The sequence below is a fragment of the Podarcis tiliguerta genome (assembly GCF_965153285.1).
Source record: "Podarcis tiliguerta genome assembly, chromosome: 10".
In the NCBI taxonomy this organism is placed as follows: Eukaryota; Metazoa; Chordata; class Lepidosauria; order Squamata; family Lacertidae; genus Podarcis; species Podarcis tiliguerta.
In genome coordinates, this window is record NC_139543.1 from 71,887,759 (window position 1) to 71,908,317 (window position 20,559).

The 20,559-nt window shown below is 49.8% G+C and overlaps 1 protein-coding gene across 10 annotated transcripts in view; it reads left to right on the forward strand.

The window, feature by feature from the left end:
* Window positions 1-20,559, forward strand: part of SHANK3 (SH3 and multiple ankyrin repeat domains 3) — a 434,403-nt gene that overhangs the window by 201,841 nt on the left and 212,003 nt on the right. For all 10 annotated transcript variants that reach the window (XR_014502588.1, XR_014502589.1, XM_083401725.1 and 7 more), the window contains one exon: window positions 10,231-10,570. Coding sequence is in view for 8 of the 10 variants with exons in the window: in XM_083401725.1 (XP_083257851.1) it covers window positions 10,231-10,570 (340 nt within the window). In the remaining 2 variants the exon portion in view is untranslated. The remainder of the gene's footprint in view (window positions 1-10,230; window positions 10,571-20,559) is intronic.

A 20,559-nucleotide genomic window follows, 5' to 3' on the forward strand; every position in this document is an offset into this window, starting at 1 on the left:
TACTCTTCCTCCACAGTTGGAGGCAGCAATGTTTGTGGATACCAGTTGCTGAAAAACACAGAGATGGGCATGGATCCGTTAGCTGAGATTCCTGCATTTCAGGGGGTTGGACTAGATGACCCTCAGGATCCCTTCCAACATTTCTACGATTCTTGTGCTCGAATCCTGCTCACGGACTTCCCACCGGGGCATCTGGTTGGCCGCTGTGAGAACAGGAGGCTGGACTGGGTAGGCTGTGGGCCGGATCCAGCCGTGCTCCACTTACATTCTTGTGTGCTTTGTACCAAGTCAGGCCATTGGTCCTTCCAGCCCAGCATTGTCTGCACTGACTGGCAGCGTCTCTCCAGGGTTTCAGATGGGCTACTTTTCCTTGCCAGGATTCGAACTTGTGCTCTGCTGGTGAGCTGCAGTACAGCACAACTAAAACTTCTCAATGATGTTTCTCACTGCTGCATTCCGTGGCTTTTGGAAGCTTGAAAAGGAGGAGTGAGGAAGGTAGGCCAGCCTGCCACAAGCTTGTGCCTTTCAAATGTTTTGCGTGACAACGGCCACCAGCCCCAGCCAGCACAGCCATTGCATAGGAGAGCAGATCCGGTGGGACATAGACAGCAGACACACTCTGGATTCATCCACAATTCCCCTTGTCCCACTGCTTTCCCCCGGGAAAAAACACTCTTTAGTGCTCAATCGGAGTAAACAGCCATCGAGTTTCCTGCAGATAGCTGTTTGTTCCGATTTAGAGCTAAAGAGTAGATTTTCCCAGGAGGAATACAGCTCCACGAACTCCTGCTTTCCAGGCATCGGGCAATTGGAAGTGTGGTCAAGCCCTATGTCCTTAAGGCACACCTGAAGCACAATTCCACCCCCCCCCCCAAAAAAAAGAATTCTGGGTTTGTTAAGGGTTGCAGGGAATTGTAACTCTGGGTTCACCACCCTTCTGCTGGTCCCGTGATTTCTAAGCACAGGTGTGAGACATTTTGCTTTTTTCCTCCTGTGGTTTCCTGCTGATTCAGAACAAATACGAGCTGGGTTTTCGGTGGATTCACGTTTGATACAATTCAGCAGTAAACTCTGGGTTTTCCCGGGGAAATAAGTGGGACAAAAGAAAAATCTCCCAAATTGGTGCCCAGAATTCTTTGACAGAAGGAATGTCCACCACCATCCAAGGTTTCCATTCTGTTTCTGCTACTCTCAGAAAGTTCTTCCTGATGTTCAGTCTCCTTTCTTGTAATTTGAATCCATTGGTTCGGGTCCGACCCTCCGGAGTAGGAGAAAACCAGCTTCCTCCACCTTCCATGTTTCAGCCATTCAGGTATTTGAAGATGGCTCTCAGTCAAAGGATGTCACATAGAGGAGGGAGAAAGGTTGTTTTCTGCTGCTCCAGAGAAGCGGACACGGAGCAATGGATCCAAACTACAAGAAAGAAGATTCCACCTAAACATTAGGAAGAACTTCCTGACAGTAAGAGCTGTTCGACAGTGGAATTGGCTGCCAAGGAGTGTGGTGGAGTCTCCTTCTTTGGAGGTCTTTAAGCAGAGGCTTGACAACCATATGTCAGGAGTGCTCTGATGGTGTTTCCTGCTTGGCAGGGGGTTGGACTCGATGGCCCTTGTGGTCTCTTCCAACTCTATGATTCTATGATTCTTCTGTTCTCCAGGCTAAACAGACCCAGCCCCTCTGTGATCACTGAGCCTAACCAGCTTCCCAGGAAAGCAAGACCCTGTCAGGGATTGTCCAGCTGTGATTCCTGCACAGCAAAGGGCTGGACTAGATGAGCTTTGGGTTCCCTTCCACCTCTACAATTCTATCTTTTGTACACTGAAAGCTTTTTGCGCAAGATGACCATTGTACCCAAAGGGCAAGGCGAAAAGGGCAGTGGAGGTACTGACCCCCCCAATCTGCACCCAAAACATCTGCCGTGCTCCTTTTCTGCCAGCACGTAGATGAGCCCAAGAGGAACCCATAAACCAAAAGCTGCTCCCAGAGGAAATGGGGGCCTGGCCAGACCCCTCTGTTTGCTTCCTGGCACCCAAGCTGCTCATTCACGGGTCCCAGATTCTCTCACGGTTGGGCTTTTGAAGAAAACGAGTGGCTTCTGCCAGGAGCCTGAACTCCCAGCTGCCGCGGCTGCACCATTACAGCTGCTCGGCTCCTGCCTGCTCAGAAACGAGGCTGGCGCGAGCCCTTCGCTTGCCAAAAATTGCCTGTGACACTGCCAGCCTGCCTGTGATCAGACCGACATGCAATTAAGCATTTTCCCCAAGCGGCTGATGGTGGGGAAATAATGATTACCTTGCTCGGCTCATTGAGCACAAGCCCAAACTGCCGCCTCCCACGGAGAGCTCTCCTGGCCCCTCCGCTTGGCAAGCCCCCTCCCTCCCTGTCAAGGTGCCCAGAGGGTGGCACTGGCTGGTAGCACCATCGGGAGATCCTGGAGGGGGGGGATGTGGAAGCACGCAAGACACAAATCTGCCTCTGCTCACCTCAAGCGCTCAAAGGCGTTCCGCTCCCCTGCGCCAAAATGGTTGCTTTCTTTCAGTGGTTTCAGAGAGCTTTTATAAGAACGGTATGATGGCCTGGGATTCAGGGTTGGACTCAGAGCCAGAGGAGTCTCAGTCCACACCAGACCTTTGCCTCAGGGGGCATGTGAACCAAGTCTGGGGCCTGATTCTGAAGAGCCCCAGTCAGCACAGGTTCCCCTGCAACAAGCACCAGCTGGGCCGAGTCAGGGGCCTGAGCCTGCCCTGGCTCCAGATGCAGGGATGACCTCATTGCCTCCAGCTGGGCCATCACTTACAGCTGCTCCACTACCAGTTGGGTCAGGAGAGGCTGAGGCAGCCTCTGGGTTTAGTAACCCACCGACGTCTCCCGAGCTGCAGAGACTGAGGTCTGAGAGAAGGAGAGACCTGAGTACTTGCAGGAGGAGTGCTCGCCTTCGGGCGAGACAGGGAGGTGAGTCGCCAGGGGATCAGGACCGGCCATTACCCCGACAGAGATAAAAGGACCCCGCCCCAGGTTGCGGGAGCAACATTGCTGTATGCCGAATCCTGCCTGAGATCCTGTGCCTGACCTTGCCTGGTGTCCTGCCTTGGCCTTGTCGGACTGACTCCTCATGGAACCCTTGGATTCGGAACCGGAACTGGACCGCATTACTCGGGTTACCCCTGGGCCCAGCACAAACAGCCAGATCAATCCAATACCCAACTAGCCACATAAGAGGAGCCTGCAGGATCAGGCCAGTGGTCTACCCAGTCCAGCACCCATCTGCCATGGTGGCCAACCAGATACCTGTGGAAAGCCTGAAAGAAGGATTTGACCACAAGAGCAATTCTATCCCTTCCTGTGCTTTCCAGCAACTGGTATTCAGATGCATTGCCGGCCCCAGCTGTGGAGACAGAGCATAGAATCAGAATCATAGAATTCTAGAGTTGGAAGGGACCCTGAAGGTCATCTAGTCCAACCCCCTGCAATGCAGGAGTCTCAGCTAAAGTGTGGATCTCAACTAATGCCATCGTGGCAAGGAGCCGTTTATACTTCAGCCACAGGAGGCTGGCTGGGATTACTCACCGAAGGGGGACGGGGCACTCTGCACTTGCTCTGAGGCACGCTTGTCGTTATTTCTTTACAAACACCTCTCGGGATTTTTCGGTCCTGGGAAAAACTATTAGCGTGAGACCTTAGTGCAGACATGTCCAAAGCCTGGCCCGGGGGCCTAATCCGGCCCGCTGTTCGGTTTAATCCAGCCCCTGTGACAATCCTTAAAAAAGCTCAATGACTACAATCCTAAAAAAACCACAACTTTGGGGTAAAATCGTCGGCCTTCACGTTTGTTCACTTCATCATATCTGGCCCTCTTTGAAAAAAGTTTGGACTTAGTGAATCACAGCCCATCAGGGAGAGCAGCGCTGGGCTCTCTGACTCAACACTCTGATTGAACAGTTTCATAGGATATACACACCCCATAGTTTAATTAGCATTTACCTAAGTTCTTTAAGTCTTTACTAAAAAAAAGTTTCGTTTTTTTTAATGAATCCATTTGGCTCTCAGAATTTTCCTGCTCCTAAACATTCATTTACAGTCTTTGTCACTGCAGGTTTTTTGGTGAGATTTTTTAAGGCTTTAATTGAACAAAAGCTGCTTTGGAGCAGGGGATTTGGAAGTTCTGAGCAGATAAGTGCCTTGAACGCTGAGCTACGAGCTGTGTCCTCTCAGCAGGAAAACATGGACCTGGGAGAGACCAGAGTTCGAGTTCAGCCACGAATTCAGTCTGAATAGACCTCCCAGGGATTCAGAAAGGGGGTTCTGCTTTGCTGGCAAATTAAGCTTAGAGTGTTTTCCTCAACACCCCCCTCAAACTTAGAGGTCATCCAAAGATGCTGAGCAGTACTCATCTAGGTTTCCTTCAGAGTAGACCCATTGAAATGAATGGAAAATGATGGGATGTTCTTTAATTTCAATGGTTCTACTGAGTCAAATGCCTGCCCCCCCCCAATTGCTTAGCAGGAGATGCTGGCCTGGACAGGCAAAGGAAGAGGCTTCCTCAGGACTGGGGGAACTCCCCGCCACAAGGTCTGGCCATTGCTTCCATCTTTGGGGCAGACTAGGAGCAACTGTTAAGCACATCTTTACCCCTTGCAAGCCTGGTTTTAAATAAATAAATAAACGAGCAGCTGGAAGCGGGCTAGATCTGAGAGCACAGTGCAGAAGGAGGAAAGCTTTAACCCCTTGCCCTTCCTGCGCCCTGAATCCGGATCAGACTACTCTTGGCACCAGTGGATGGTCTTCTTTTGCAGGACCTTAGTTTGGATAGGGACCATGGCCAGGGCAAAAGGTTGAATTCACCTCTCCACACACCATGCCCCCAGTCCAGCTCTACACAAATGGTGCCAGTGGAAGAGGTGAATAAAATGACTATTTGCTTTGACCTGAGGTGACTTTCAAAGGAGGTCAGGCAGATTCCTGTGGATTTCTTGTTCAGAGGCTGCCGACTGAGGATGGAAGGCCATTGGCCTCCCGTCCTGCTTGTGGGGTTTCCCAGCTGTGATGGCCTGGGACTCGGGCTCAGACTCGGAGCCAGGCTGAGGCGGCCCCTGGGTCTAGTAACCCACCAACGTCTCCCCAGATGCAGAGACTGAGGTCTGAGAGAAGGAGGACCTGAGTACTTGCAGGAGGAGGGCTCGCCTTCGGGCGAGACAGGGAGCTGAGTCGCTGGGGGATCAGGACCGGCCGTTACCCCAACAGAGATAAAAGGCTGTCGGACCTCGCCCCAGGTTGCGGCAGCAACATTGCTGTTTGCCAGAACCTGCCTGTGATCCTGTGCCTGACCTTGCCTGGTGTCCTGCCTTGGCCTTGTCGGACTGACTCCTCGCAGAACCCTTGGATTCGGGACCAGACCTGGACCACGTTGCTCGGGTTACCCCCGGGCCCAGCACACCAGCGCAGGCAACCGACTTACCATTGCAGAAAAGAGGATGATGCAGTCATTAAATGGACCGGCCTCGATCACATCCACTGGGATGGGGGACAACTTTTTTTCTTTTTTATATATTTAAAAAATGGGTTCCAGATGTGGCTCGATCATCAAGAAGGGAGCATGGAGGGCTTGGAATGAATCCCCTGAAAGCCAGAGTCATTAGACTGATAGCAGCCGGGATAAATGCATCAGGTTGCCATGGCGACGGAGAGGCGGGCAAGTGCTTGCAATCTACGGATCTCTGAGGCAAGAGTCACAGACGCAGAAAGCAACCGGGAAGATGAAGGAAAGAAAGAGACCGGCTCACAGAGGATTCCTTGGCTAGCTGGGTTTGGAAGTGGTTGGGGGGGGCGAGGGGGCTTCCTCTGGAGGGCAGAAAGCCATGCCAAGAGCCGCCAGTGTCCTTGTCTGCCCCCAGCAACTGTTTAGGCTGAAGTCCTGCCAGCACCTTGCCTGGAAAGGAGCCCCATTGAATACCACAAGACTGTCCTCCATGCAAAGAGGCAGAGGGTTGCACACCTGTGCAGGTTTTCAGATTTCACAGTAAAAGAAGGCAGAGCCCAGAGAGGCCTCAAATGCTTCTGGGGCCACACCAACCTTTGAGGGCAGCTTTTGCCAGGCTGGAATATGGATCCTAGGATTGGGACCAGGCCTCTTGCTTACCTGGGCAGAGGGCAGAATCTGGGTATGCAAAAAAATCTCTTGACTTCAGCCTGGCTGGAATGTAGTTTGTTGGCTGACATTTCCACTCCACCCACTTTTTGTCTTTGGTCCCACCTGGCTGTGGGGCCCCCAGAAAGCCTTCTACAGGCTGAAAGCAATCCCCATATCTGTCAGGCTTCGGGGAATCGGAATAAGCAAATCAAATGAAAGGAGCGTTCTTACCAGTTGTTGTGTTTTAGTTGTTTAGTCGTGTCCGACTCTTCGTGACCCCCTGGACCAGAGCACACCAGGCCCTCCTGTCTTCCACTGCCTCCCGCAGTTTGGTCAAACTCATGCTGGTAGCTTCGAGAACACTGTCCCACCATCTCGTCCCCTGCCGTCCCCTTCTCCTTGTGCCCTCCATCTTTCCCAACATCAGGGTCTTTTCCAGGGAGTCTTCTCTTCTCACAAGGTGGCCAAAGTCTTGGAGCCTCAGCTTCACGATCTGTCCTTCCAGTGAGCACTCAGGGCTGATTTCCTTCAGAATGGAGAGGTTTGATCTTCTTGCAGTCCATGGGACTTGCAAGAATCTCCTCCAGCACCAGAATTCAAAAGCATCAATTCTTCAGCGATCAGCCTTCTCACTTCCGTACATCACTATTGGGAAAACCATAGCTTTAACTATACAGACCTTTGTTGGCAAGGTGATGTCTCTGCTTTTTAAGATGCTGTCTAGGTTTGTCATTGCTTCTTACCAGTTAGTTTCTTTAATAATTACAGTGAGAGACAAAGGAATGCACATCTCTCTAGAAATGGTGTTGCTCCCAGTTAAGGTTCACCCCCTCCGTCCCCATTAATTTACGTCACTCCTACGTTGACTAATCTGAGCTTGTTGCCTCTGTGCTCTCCGTTCTATCACTCTCAGAGCCCGTCTAGTCTTAGGAGAAGGGGGGTCAGGAATGCTGTCCAAGGTCACTGAATCTGCCAGCTCTCCCCCCCCCCAGTGTTTCCTCTTCTAGCTGCTCATCACCCAGTATTTCCCAGCTTTCCCCCTCTGGACTATGCCCCTCTGCAAACCACTATTCTAAATTCATAGTGTCCTCCTGCCCTTGGGAAGGTTCAGGAAAAGTGATGGGCGGCTGCTCCCACCATTCCTCCTCAGTCCAGGCCCTGACAATATCTTTGGCCTATAGGCAGAGTAACACACACCTAACACCCCCCTGCCTTTGCCTGGGTAGCAGGTATGTCAGGTAGATGGGTTTCTGCTTAGCCTTGACATGCCAATGTCCTGAATCAGGGCCGGATTTGGGTTTGATGAGGCCCTCAGCTCCTGAAGGTAATGAGGCCCTTAATGTCCACCTGTTCTTTGTCAACAACAAATTGTCACTGTTTTTTGTGTGGAATATATGCTATATGGTCATTTATGGACCTAATAGGTATCTAAAGCCATTTGCACATGTTGCAACCAGTCCATGCAGAATGTAGGCACCCTATATATAGAAAGGAGCAAACCAGGGATATTTTAGGGAGTAGGCTAGCAGGTGGGGCCCATGACTTACATGATAGGAGCCTACACTACACAAAACACTGTTGCTGTATGTAGCTTTTATTTTTTTTATTTCTATCTTCTATTTTGGAAATGTACATCCAGGTTTTTTCCTTTAAATTTTTTTGGGGGCCCCAAGAGAGTGGGCCCCTAAGCAAGAGCTTATTTAGCTTATAAGTAAATCTGGCCCTGTCCTGAATGCAGGAAGATACTTAACAACAGAGATTGTTTCTTTCCTGTGCAGCAGCAGCTGTATGGCTGGGGAATGAGAAGGGTGTGGCAGAATAGCAACCTTTTAATTGGGCAGGAGTTTGCTGCAATTGGCTGCAGGTGGTGCATTGCATACTGACACAAGCTGGCTTTTTATCGGAATGCTGCTCCCTTGGGTGTCTAACACACACTCTCCCAGTCTGGTGCTATCGATGGCTCTGCTCTGGCTCCACAGTCAAGAGCAGCCATGCTTCTGAATCCCAGTTGCTGGAAACAATACAGCGTCAGACGTTAAAAACTTCCCTAAACAGGGCCACTTTCAGCTGTCTTCTAAAAGTCGGATAGTGGTTTATTTCCTTGACATCTGATGTGAGGGCGTTCCACAGGGCGGCCACCACCACCGAGAAGGCCCTCTGCCTAGTTCCCTGTAACCTCACTTCTCGCAGGGAGGGAACCAGCTCTCAGAGCTGGACCTCAGTGTTTGGGCTGAACGATAGGGGTGGAGACGCTCCCTCAGGTCTACTGGGCCAAGGATGTTTACGGCTTTAAAGGTCAGCACTTTGAATTGTGCCTGGAAACGTACTGGGAACCAATATGGGTATTTCGTCTCGGTGGCTGCTTCCAGTCACCAGTCTGGCTGCTACATTCTGGACTAGATGTAGTTTCTGGGTCACCTTCAAAGGTAGCCCCATATAGAGGGCATTGCAGTAGTCCAAGCGGGCGCCACCACCGAGAAGGCCCTGTGCCTGGTTCCCTGTAACCTCACTTCTTGCAGGGAGGGAACTGCCAGAAGGCTCTCAGAGCTGGACCTCAGGGTCCGGGCTGAACGATGGGGGTGGAGATGCTCCTTCAGGTCTACTGGGCGGAGGCCATTTAGGGCTTTCAAGGTCAGCACCAACACTTTGAATTGAATGTGCTTTGTCCTTCATAGTTGGGTGCAGTAAATGCTTCTGGATCCCAGTTGCTGGAAACCGCAGGAGGGGAGAGTGTTGTTGTTGTGCTCAGACCCTGCTTGTGGGTTTCCCATTGGCCACTGTGAGAACAGGATGCTGGACTAGACGGGCCATTGGCGCAGCGTGTTATGTCCTTAGGAACAAGAGGAGGTTGGAAGCAGATACAGTTATTTGCAGCCTGCTTACTGAGAGTGACATTTATCACGCGCCGGCCGATATCCGCTGTAGCTCTGAGAAACTGGCACCGACAATTTGTGGCTGAGACGAAAGCAGTGTTCACATCCCTTGGGCTGCATTTAAATCCTCTCCATACCTGGAGTTTTAGGTCATTGTTTTAATCTTTGCTGTACAGCACCCCAGGTGCCCCCTAACGGCAGAGGACACGGCAGAAAAGTTTTAAACAAACAGCTCTGCACAAATAAATAAATCATGCACCTTTAAAAGGAATATGTTCCTCTGATAGCCTTTTTAAAGGGAGCTGTCACATTCCTTGCGACGGATGTTTTCAATACCAGGAGCTGCTTCTTGGGGGCTACCCATATTCAGGTCATTTTTTCTTGAGATGCAGTGGAGGGGAAATGCAATTTTTGTGGGAACGCCTCCTTGGTCTTTTTGCTGTGAAACTGTGGAAGCAGAGAAGGGTGGGCAGGGCCCCCTGGATGGGGAGAACTGGAAAGCTGTCTGTTTAAGCTCCTGGTGTAGCAGGCAGGCAATATCTTCGCAGCACAGCCAGGTCTTGAGCTGTTCTCCTGCTGCCATCGGCCTGGGAAAACTTGAGCAATCTCAGGGGGGAAATAGGATCTGGGTACACAGTGCAGGAATCTCATGACTGCTTGCAGAGATAATCTCAGCCCAAGAGGGAACAGGAGCGCAGAACCAGATATGGTTCTGATCTGCCTCTCCAGATCTGCAGTGGGGGTCTTTTGTTTCTGAGTGAGGTGCTCTGCTTCGTTGTGTCCCCTGCTGCTCCCACTTCTATGAGCTGGCCAGACCCACTGCAACCAAGCTCCCCCTTATTCTTCTCCTTTGGCCAAGCAACATCCCACTCTGGGGAGGAGTCAGTCTTCTCTTCCTTGAGGAACCATAGCAGGGCCTGCCTTGAATTGGCCCCACAGTTACCAATCTCTGCTCTAATTAGCAGGAACTCACTTTAGGCTCTCCACTTCCCATCCTGCTTTGTAACATTTGTGCTACAGTGGCAGTGATCCCTTTTGGGGGCCATTTACATCTCAAGAGTCCTCCAGCAGTCCTCTTAGTAGGCGAAGTCAAAGTGCGTTGGAGTTAACTTAGCAGCCCTAAGGCGAATCGAAGCGCATTGCCGTTTTGTGTCGTTGAATGCCGATGGGCGGAGCTGATGTCGCTAATTCATCCTGGGTCTCCCCTCCTCTTCTCTCTCTCCCCTACAGTGCCTTTTAGAGAAACTCCCAGCTATACGAAGAGGAGGCGGATCATCGGCACGGGCGGCCTCTCCTCCCCCCGCCTGCTGCAGCGGAGTGCCAGCGACAACAATTTGAAGTCCGAGAGCCGCCCGTCCTACTCCCCAGTGCCCTCGCTCCGCGGCCTGCCCCAACAGCTGCTGGCTCAGATGCAGGAAGCTGCTGCCGGGGTGGGGTTGGGGGACAGCAGCCTGGTGAGCACGGGCAGCTCCCGGAGCGCCCACAGCCGCTCCCCGTCGCTGCAGCGCGTGCGGGAAGAGAAGGAGGCCGATGCCCACACACTCAGGAGAAGCAGCCGCGGCAAGGCCAGGTGAGAGACGCCACGCAAGAGAGGGAGGAAAGGGGGGGACCCCCTCGGACCACCCAGGGTCACACACAACTGCTTCCTGGGGGGGCATGAGGGAAGTTCTGGTGGTGGCCGAGTTCCTCTGGGGGTCCGCAAGCTGGGGAAAGGGCTCCAGTCACATTTGTGGCTCTGCTGTGGGAGGGGTGGGCTGGCCAGTGGCGCTCCTGAAACGCTGGACAGCTCCTCTTCTCCCTCAGGGGTCTGCATCTATCCATTCCATTGACTGGCGCCTCTGAGGATGGGGGAGCTGTCCAGCGTGCTGAAGGCAGGCTGCCTTAAGGGCCTGTCCTCCCCTCCGAGGGAGGTGGGTGCCTCTGCTGCTCCCCTCCCCTCCCTCCAGACCCATCTGGTCAATGCAAGCTTCTGGGTCCATCGTGATACTTGCCAACCGCCAAGCGGTGGGTCTTGAAAGCGATCCACAGTGGTGTATTTCAGACTATGAACCAACACAATGGCCAACTGGGTGCTCCCCTTGTCTACATTGGGTCCAGTTTTTGGTGGGTTGAGAAAGCGATCGCGCGGGGGAGATTCTGGGGAGCAGCCATGGCGCCCTTTGGCATCTTGGCAAAGTTGTGGGGACAGGGAGAGGCCATGGAAGATGGCGTCTCTCATGTCCTTTTATGTAACCTTCACACGCAGGGGAAGTTTACACAAACGGTGGTTGCAGCCAGTTGCAAGTTACACCTGCCTTGGCCAACTTGTTGCCCCCTCCCCATATGTTTTGGAAAACAGCTTTCATCAGCCCCAGCCGCTGCTGTATGGGCATTGCTGGATCTATAGGGCAACAGGTTAGCCAATTCTGATGTATGAAATCACAGCCACGCTGTTCCAATAGCAGGAATTTCAGTGGCTGTGCCTGTACCTCCATACTGCCTGCTTTTCTCTAGCCTTTTCCTGGGCGCTTGGGTGGTGGGCATGGCTATTCCTTGCTGCTTCTTAGCAGTGGACCTGGGGGACAAATTAATAAGGGGTCTCAAAACCCCCTCAGTTGGTATCTGGGGAGGGAAAGCAGTTGCCCTTGAACTAACATGGAGAAGAATCTCTTGGGATGGTGCCTGGACAGACCTGGGAGAAGGAAGTGACCAGTCTGGACTTGTCGAGTTTCTTTCGGTATTAATAACCACCTCCGATGGTCTGTCCCAGTTTTGGTTATTAATTCCCAGCTTGGGATGGTAGCAAGCTGTTCAGTGTCACGCTATGAGTGACAGGCAGCATGCCACAAAGGGCTTTGCTGGGGACAGGATGTCCTTGTCGCTGTAGTGCTCTGCATAGGAATGTTAAACCTATAAAAACAGAGGAAAACCTTCCCTTCCCTGTAAACGTCTTTGTCACTAGTTCCTTTTGTAATTATTTGCCCATCAGCATCACTACGTTCCCCAGAAGTTAATGCACTGTCAGGCATGTTGTTTCTTGATTAACGATTCATTATTATTATTATTAATATTATTCATTTCTATGCCGCTTTATATAAAGATCCCAAAGCAGTTTACAACACATTAAAGCGTCAAATAAAACAACCCAGAATAAAACTGTAATGGTTTCTAAGGGGTTGCTCGTGCGCAAGCAGGCAACTATCTCCCTGGCTGGGTGCAAACACCTGGCTGGGCTGCCAAAGTAAACTTTATCTGTCCGGACGCCACTCACCCGTGGCTGTCTCAATCGCTGGCAGAATCCGTCAGTGGGCGTTTCTTAAACTTCTTCCAGCAAAGAAGCTCTTTGACGCCTAGTCTCTGCCTACCCTCTCTGCGCGAAAGCCTTCTGCGCAAGGAGGGCGTGGGCAATGGAGGACCCCTACTCTCCCCGCTGGTCCCCGGCAAGGAGTCATGGGACCACCTCGCTGCTTCCCCCATCTGCCCCCCTTCTCCACTGGTGCTACGCTGATCCTCTTCCCCAGAAGATGGGCTGCTTCTCCCAATCCCGGGACGCTCTCTGGAATCCCTCTGGCTTTTGCTCTCTCCCTCCGGCACTGATGGCAGTTCCCTGACAAAAACATTACTTAAGAAACTCAAATATACATTTAAAGCAACCTAATTAACAGGAAACTAACATGTTATCTTAAAGATTCGAAAATAAAACATTACAAAGGAGGTCAACTGCAGAATGTACATTTAATGAGGCAAAGCTTTTAAAAAATATATCTTAAACATTTCAAAAGAAAACGTTACAGTACTAAAGGCAGTCAAATATAAAATGTACATTTAAAACAGCATTATTAGCAAGAGACTAGAATGTTATCGTAAGCATAGAACATTGCTGCTACGAGTGTACTGGAAGAAGCAAAGATCACCAGTATCAAAGCAATGATTCTTCAACATCAACTTCGTTGGACTGGTCATGTTGTGCACATGCCTGATGATCGTCTTCCAAAGCAACTACTCTATTCCAAACTTAAAAATGGAAAGCGTAAGGCTGGTGGTCAACAAAAGAGGTTTAAAGACTGTCTCAAGGCAAATCTTTAAAAATGTAGTATAAACACTGACAACTGGGAAACACTGGCCTGCGAGTGCTCCAGTTGGAGAACAGCCTTTCCCAAAGGTGTCATGGGCTTTGAAGACTCTCGAACTCAGGACGCAAGGGGAAAACATGCTAAGAGGAAGGCACACTTGGCAAATCCACAGCGTGATCAACTCCTGTCCAGAAACCTATGTCCCCACTATGGAAGGATGTGTGGATCCAGAACTGGCCTCCACAGTCACTTACGGACTTACTGTTAAAGCCATGTTTATGGAAGACAATCTACAAGCGATCGCCTAAGAAGAAGAAGAAGAAGAAGGTTCATGGAGGCTGTGGAAGCTCAGGCTTGATGACCTGGGTTTGCATTAAGAGACAGCCAAGATAGTCAGGACTCACCAGGTGGCAAATAACCAGTTGGCAGAAATATCACTAATGGAGGACTGTGAACAAGGCAGTCCTGAAGTTCAAGAATGCTGTAGACACGGAGCATAAAAAATGCCATCAGTTTCCAACTTTTTTTATAAAAAATAATAATAATCACAGAGTGCCTTCCATCCAGCCATCCTGAGGACGCTGTCAGGCAGGTTAACACAGTCCTGCACCACGGAAAGAGCATTGGCCCAGCATCTGTTAGCAATCCTTGATGCTCAGGATACCCTGCCTTAGAGAGGATGACTCTCGTCTCTGGGAAAGAGCTGCCCGTGTCATAATCAGAATGAGCCACCAGGTGGCAGCCTGATGGAATGATGTGATTACTCAGGAAGGAAGGAAATAATTCTTATTGAGACCGATCCAACTTGGGGCAAACAGAGTGGACTGTGGATTCCTGATGCCCCTTCCTCTTCAGAGCAGTCTCCCCCAGAACGAACGAGCTGGATTCCCAGAGCTCCAAGGAGGTGTGCAGTACAGTACAGTCATACCTTGTGTTGAGTTTGCTTCAGGTTGCGCGTTTTCAGGTTGTGTCCCATGGCGATCCTGAAGTTTCACCGCTCGTGCATGTGCAGACGCGCAAAATGACATCACTGGCATGCACGGAAGCGGCAAATTGCGACCTGCGCACGCACATACGTGAGTTGTGTTCTTTTCAGGTTGCGAACGGGTCTCTGGAACGGATCCCGTTCGCAACCAGAGGTACCACTGTGTTAAATAAAACAGCAAAATACCAGCAAAATACAAATGTTTCAAAAATAACACAGGCAAGCAACAAGGGGGAAGGGAGCAAGGAAGTATCAACACCAGTGCAATCGTATAAAAAATGAAATCCTAACTGCTTGCTAAAATTATTTGCCATCCAATTAAACCAGGTTAAAATTAAAGATGTTGAAATAACATAAATATGTCAGAAGGTCTGGGAGAGTGAGAAGGTTTTTGGTAGGAAAATGACATTGCAGCAGGAACCAGGTGAGCCTCTTGGGGGAGAGCATTTGACAAAGAAGGCTCCCTCTCTCTTGTTAACGGAGAAATCTGAGGGGTCCCCTGGACAAAAAACAAGGACACCAGCCAGGAATACCAGAGCAAAACAGCAGCCAGTAGGCTTGGTCTTTATTGAAGACTGTCACGACAGGACTCCCACCTGCCACCAGGTGAAACAAGATGGAAGCCCACAACAAAAGAGAACCCAAACTTTTATTAGTTGCTAATCCCCATGTTACAGCCCCCCAAATACATCATGGTTACATCATGAAAGGGGAGGTCTGGCGGCAGTAATCTGTGCTTCCTGGACCCTGCCCCATGGTTCCCCTTGCCCTCCACCAAACACCCATCAAGTGAAACAAAAGAGATCTTTACATTTCCCTGTTTCCCAGCCAAGTTAATCACACCCTTTTGTCTTCATCTGGGTTTGGTATTTCTGGAATGGCTACCTGTCTGGCACTCAGGTATCAGGATGCCATGAATGATCACTCAGGCAGAGGGCCAGCTGAGTAGCTGAGCTCACATGTCTATATGAATTTTTGAAGTTTTCCCTGTGAGCCAGTACAGAGATACATTTATCAGTGAATTGTTACATTTGGTATTGTGCAGAAAAGGCCCTTTGAATAGATAGGAAGAAACTGTTTGAAGTGTTTTGTGGGGACAAATCACCAAAGTGATTGTTCTGATTTTGGTAGTGGGCTGCATGTGCGTGATATCTGCTGGAGGGCTGGCCTCCCCCCAACCTATACATAAATTCCTGCAACAGGACATGCAGGAAGAGATGTTCCGTTAGGTAACCTTTTGTGCTACTTAAAATCTTAGTCCAGGAAACTCTGTTGAAATGCTTGTGAAGTCACTTTGATCCAGGGTGGGCAGAAAATCTCTGGGCGATTTGTGTAAATTGGCAAGAGTTCCTGGCTGCCGGTTGTTCAACAATAGGAACGACAAAAGGGGCTGCTGCAGCGCAGAAAGCTTGGGTAAAGTGGGAGTGGAAGGACTGTGAGCAAATTCCTGGGTTTGGAATGTGCTCAGAGACACCCTGTTCTTTAATTCTGTGTCTTTTGTACCTGGCTTTGATGGATAGATCCTGGGGCTCTCATAAGAAAACCACACAGTCGATCCCATCAGCCTGAAGTCTGCCCACACCTGTTCTGATCCCTCTCTGGTTGCACTGATGGCGGTAACAGAGGCAGGATGCTTGCCCAGATATGGGACCTCCTCTCCATTTGAGTAGTGGGATATTCTGGAGTAAGGGGCTTCCCCTACCAGGTAGAAATTAAAAGGCCATGGGGTGGTTTGTTTTTATGGCAAAATAGGATGTTCTTCCCTCTATGGTTGCGGGGCTCTTTTTCCACCTGTTGACAGAGACAACTCAGAAACCTGCTGATGACACCCAAATCGGTGAGCCTTTTCCCCAACGGCTTCCTTGCTGCCCTCAAGGTCAACAGCTTCCCTCGTACACTGAAACGCTCGTTGGAGTAAATAATAATCATTGTAAAAAATACAAAGCTTGTCTCTGTTGTTCTGCTTCCTATTCTGGGGGACCAACGTGGTTGCTAAGATCTTCAAAGGGATCTTAGCAACCGTGCTAGCCCCACCGAGCAAGAAGCAAAGTGTGGATGTTGTTTTTAAACCCAACCGTCATTTAAGAAACAGGAGGCAAAGTGGTTGAGTTGTGCAGAAATCTTCCTGCAGCCTCTGGAAAGATTCTGCGTAACTTGCAATGGAGCCACCTGCCCTTTAAGTCATGGCTCCGTGGTCGATCACTCACTTTGCAGGCAGAAGGTGCCGGGATCAATTAAAGGAAGGGCTGAGAAGCAAGAGCCTCTGAGCTCCGGAGCCCAGAGGGGCAGAGACATTCCTTGTGCTCGTTGGCAGGATGGTTGCGAGTCAGCATAAGGCACCTCCATGTCATCATATCAACAGGCCTGCCCGGTTTATTTCTTCTTGTGGGGCTAGTTGATCCGGATGGAGGCAGCATGGTGTAGCAGTTAGTGTCAGAGTTGGACTAGGAACTGGGAGAGACCAGGGCTCCAATCTCCACTTGGCCGTGAAGCTCACTGCCAGTCACTGCCTCTAAGTCTAACCTGCCTCACGGGGCTGTTGTGGGCATGAAATAAGGAGGGGTGGAGGACCATGTACAGCACCTTGCACTCCTGGGAGAAAATGGTGGGATCTAAATGCAATAAGTACATAAGTAAATAATAAACAGTAAAGTTTGGGGTTTGTAAAAATACATTCAGATTAGGAGAATGAATTTCTTCCTTTTAAATATTTTTCAATTACCGTATTTTTCGCTCTATAAGACGCACCACACCATAAGACGCACCTAGTTTTTGGAGGAGGAAAACAAGAAACAAAATATTCTGAATCTCAGAAGCCAGAACAGCAAGAGGGATCGCGGCACAGTGAAAGCAGTGATCTCTCTTGCTGTTCTGGCTTCTGGGATAGCTGCGCAGCCTGCATTCTCTCCATAAGATGCACACACATTTCCCCTTACTTTTTATGAGGGAAAAAGTTAGTTATAGAGCAAAAAATACGATAGTTTTTTCTTTTCAAAAGGAAAGAAAAAGCTTATACACTATTCTGCAAAATACAATGTTATCAAACAGGATCTGGCAACGGGAGAACGAGACAACTAACCACATCGCACGTGTGCATCACTGATATTCTGAGCCATCTCTGACGTTTCTGCTGGACCAAGTCAGAGGCTCTGCAGCCCTTCTTTGGGGTTTCTCAGCCTGTTCCCAAGAGGTTTCTAGGGACCCTCGGGGAACTTTGCAGGAGCCATCCGTTTTCTCGATCTGCGGTGGCCTTTGGCACCCCTTGCCATGCTGGAGCTCTGTGGCAAAGTGGTTAAGAGTTTACATCCAATAGAGAGAAGCTTCAGCTTGGAAGAGAACATTTCAAAATGCGGGGAGGCACCTCCAGGACCCCATTCCCTAGTCCAACCTTTCCCAACCAGGTGCTCCCCAGATCTTTTGAACCATCAGCCCTAGTCATCTTGTCTGTGTTGGGAAAGGATGTTGCGAAAAGGCGGCTCAGATTCTCACTCCTTTGAGTAGGCAGGGGCCACCCTGGGTGCCAGCAAAATGCATTGCTCTCCAACCTCTCTCTTTCCTCTTCCGTAGGATTTCTGCCAACCATCCTTCCCCCTCCTCCCTCCTGTTCACTCAGACCTTCAGCTTGTGCTCCCCCCCCCCAAAAAAAGCAGCGGTGGAAAACCTTGGGGTTTTATTTTTAATATTCTCTCGCCCATCCCCAGAGGCCCCACCATAATCAAGTGCCTGTCTCTGGCTGTTTGCGTGTGTGTTTGTTAGTCATGTGAATTAATTTCCTTGCCCGCCCACAATCCATTTATTGAATTTCAACCACAGGAGTCAGAAGCCGGTCTCGGAAACGGCCTCTCTTCCTCAAGGCGGAGGTGCTCTGCGCAGACAGCACCCTCCCACCCACAGCCCCACACCCCACCCATCCCAGAATCTCACTGGCAGCAGGCCCACACCCCAACCATCCCAATGGGGGCCTGATCCACCGGGACGTTCTCCCCCGCAAGCCCCATTGAAATGAACAGGATCTGCCTGCCCTTTGTTTCAGTGGGGCCTGTGCAGAAGAACCTCCCAGTGGATCGGGACCTGTAAAGTGTCCAATTTGTCACTTGGCAACTTTCAGTTGCATCCTAAATTATTAGTATTTTTTAAAAGATTTGTTTTAAACCCTGCTTTTGGTTGTGGGGTGTGGGTTTTGTTTTGTTTTGATTGCAAATTGCCTTGAGTCTTGTGTGAAAGGAGATTCATAAATTCAGAAACAAGTCAATAAACCCTGTGTCAAAAAATCACAGGATTGTAGAGTTGGAAGGGACCCCAAGAATCGTCTGGTGGTCCAACCCCACGCAATGCAGTTGTGGGTAGAATTGCCTCAGCACCCTCCCTGGGGCTGTCAACGTTTCCCTTTTTTTAAGGGAAATTCCCTTATTGCAAATAGGATTCCTCGCAAGAAAAGGGAAAAGTTGACAGCTATGCCCTGGGGTTTCCAAAAGAACTTGCTGGAGCGAGAGAGAGAGAGAGAAACACACAGAGAAAGGGAGGTAGCCCACTGGCAAAACTTTTGCTTGCCTGTTTATTAGATTTATAGACGCCCTTCATCAAAAGAAAAGAAAAAGAAGAGTTTGGATTTGATATCCCACTTTATCACTACCCGAAGGAGTCTCAAAGCGGCTAGCATTCTCTTTTCCCTTCCTCCCCCACAACAAACACTCTGTGAGGTGAGTGGGGCTGAGAGACTTCTGAGAAGTGTGACTGGCCCAAGGTCACCCAGCAGCTGCATGTGGAGGAGCGGAGACGCGAACCCGGTTCCCCAGATTACGAGTCTACTGCTCTTAACCACTATACCACACTGGCTCTCTGAACAATGGCTCAGGGCCATTCGCAAGTTAAAGCATCTCCTTTCCATGGAGAAGGCTCTGGGGTCAATTCCCAATGGTGGCTTCTCTAGGTATGGCTGGGAAGGTCTCCTGCCTATCTGCGGGAAAGCTTCCCAGCCATACCTAAGGTGCTCCCAGCAGAGAGTGGGGATTGCACCAGCAGCTGCTGGTGAGGCACTGCAAGGAGGGTGGTCTTCCCCAGCCGCCGCCTTCCCAGCACCAAGCATCACTGCCAGTTCCGGAGACGGGGAAGGAAGAGGCATGAGGGACTTAGTGCCACTGCTGCTGCATCTTTGGCGATCACTCGTAGCCGAGTAAGATTGTCTTTCATAAACATGGTTTTAATAATGAGTCCGTAAGTGACTGTGGAGGCCAATTCTGGATCCACACGTCCTTCCCCAGTGGGGACATTGGTTACCAGGAGGGAGTTGATCACGGTGTGGATTTGCCAAGCGTTGAAGAATCATTGCAATCAAGAATCGTGAAGCTGGACAGATCGTGAAGCTGAGGCTCCAAGACTTTGGCCACCTCATGAGAAGAGAAGATTCCCTGGAAAAGACCCTGATGTTGGGAAAGATGGAGGGCACAAGGAGAAGGGGACGACAGAGGACGAGATGGTGGGACAGCTACCAGCATGAGTTTGACCAAACTACTGGAGGCAGTGGAAGACAAGAGTGCCTGGCGTGCTCTGGTCCAGGGGGTCACGAAGAGGCGGACACAACTAAACGACTAAACAACAACAAACTAACACTTCCTTAGGGAGAATGCAAAGGCCAGAGGACAGCCTCTGAGCCCATCAGAAACTGTTCTCACTCTTTCCTGTCAATAATAATAATAATAATAATAATAATAATAATAATAATAATATTTATACCCAGTCTCTTCACCTGACATTGACTTGAGGCGGCTTACAGATAAAAATAAGACCAGCTAAAAAACATAGAAATAAAATCCTTTAAAAAGAAATTAAACATGGATATAATTAAAACTCTCTATATACATTTAAAAGAACCATACAAATAATTGCAATAACCACAGCCTGGCAGCCAAATCATTATCTTCCCCCACATCTTGTGTTAAGTGTACCAAGCTTTCAGCGCCACAAGCTCAATGCAAAACAAGATTAATAGCTCATACAATCTTTGCACAGATATCATTACCTCTGTTACTGCTATTATTTCATATTAGGGTTGTCGCCCAATAAATGGAAATCTTAGCTGATTAATTGCATGAGTCCTGCTCGGTTAATCAATTGATTAAATTTTCCTACTTGTACATGTGAGAAAACAACAGCCCCTGTGGTTCTGAAGCAGAGAGACCAGCTCCCCAGGTGAGGCTGGCCAGAAAGCAGCAAGGGAAGCAAATGGCTTTTTATTGTGTGTGTTTTATAGGTGCTGTACTTATTGCTGCTGTTATTGTTATTATCATTATCATTATTATTTATTCTAAAGCACCTAACATCTATGAGAATGGGGAAAGGGCTATAATGGTAGCCATAATCACCATCATCAAGTGTTTTGCTTACAGCTGTTGTGGTTTTTGGGTTGCGGGGTTTTCACTGGGAATTAAATAATCCAAGCAGCCTTGGAAGCAGGGAATGTTCCCGCTGGTTTTCTGCAAATGCTTTGACTCGTGTCTACATGGAACAGAGCCTCATCATGGA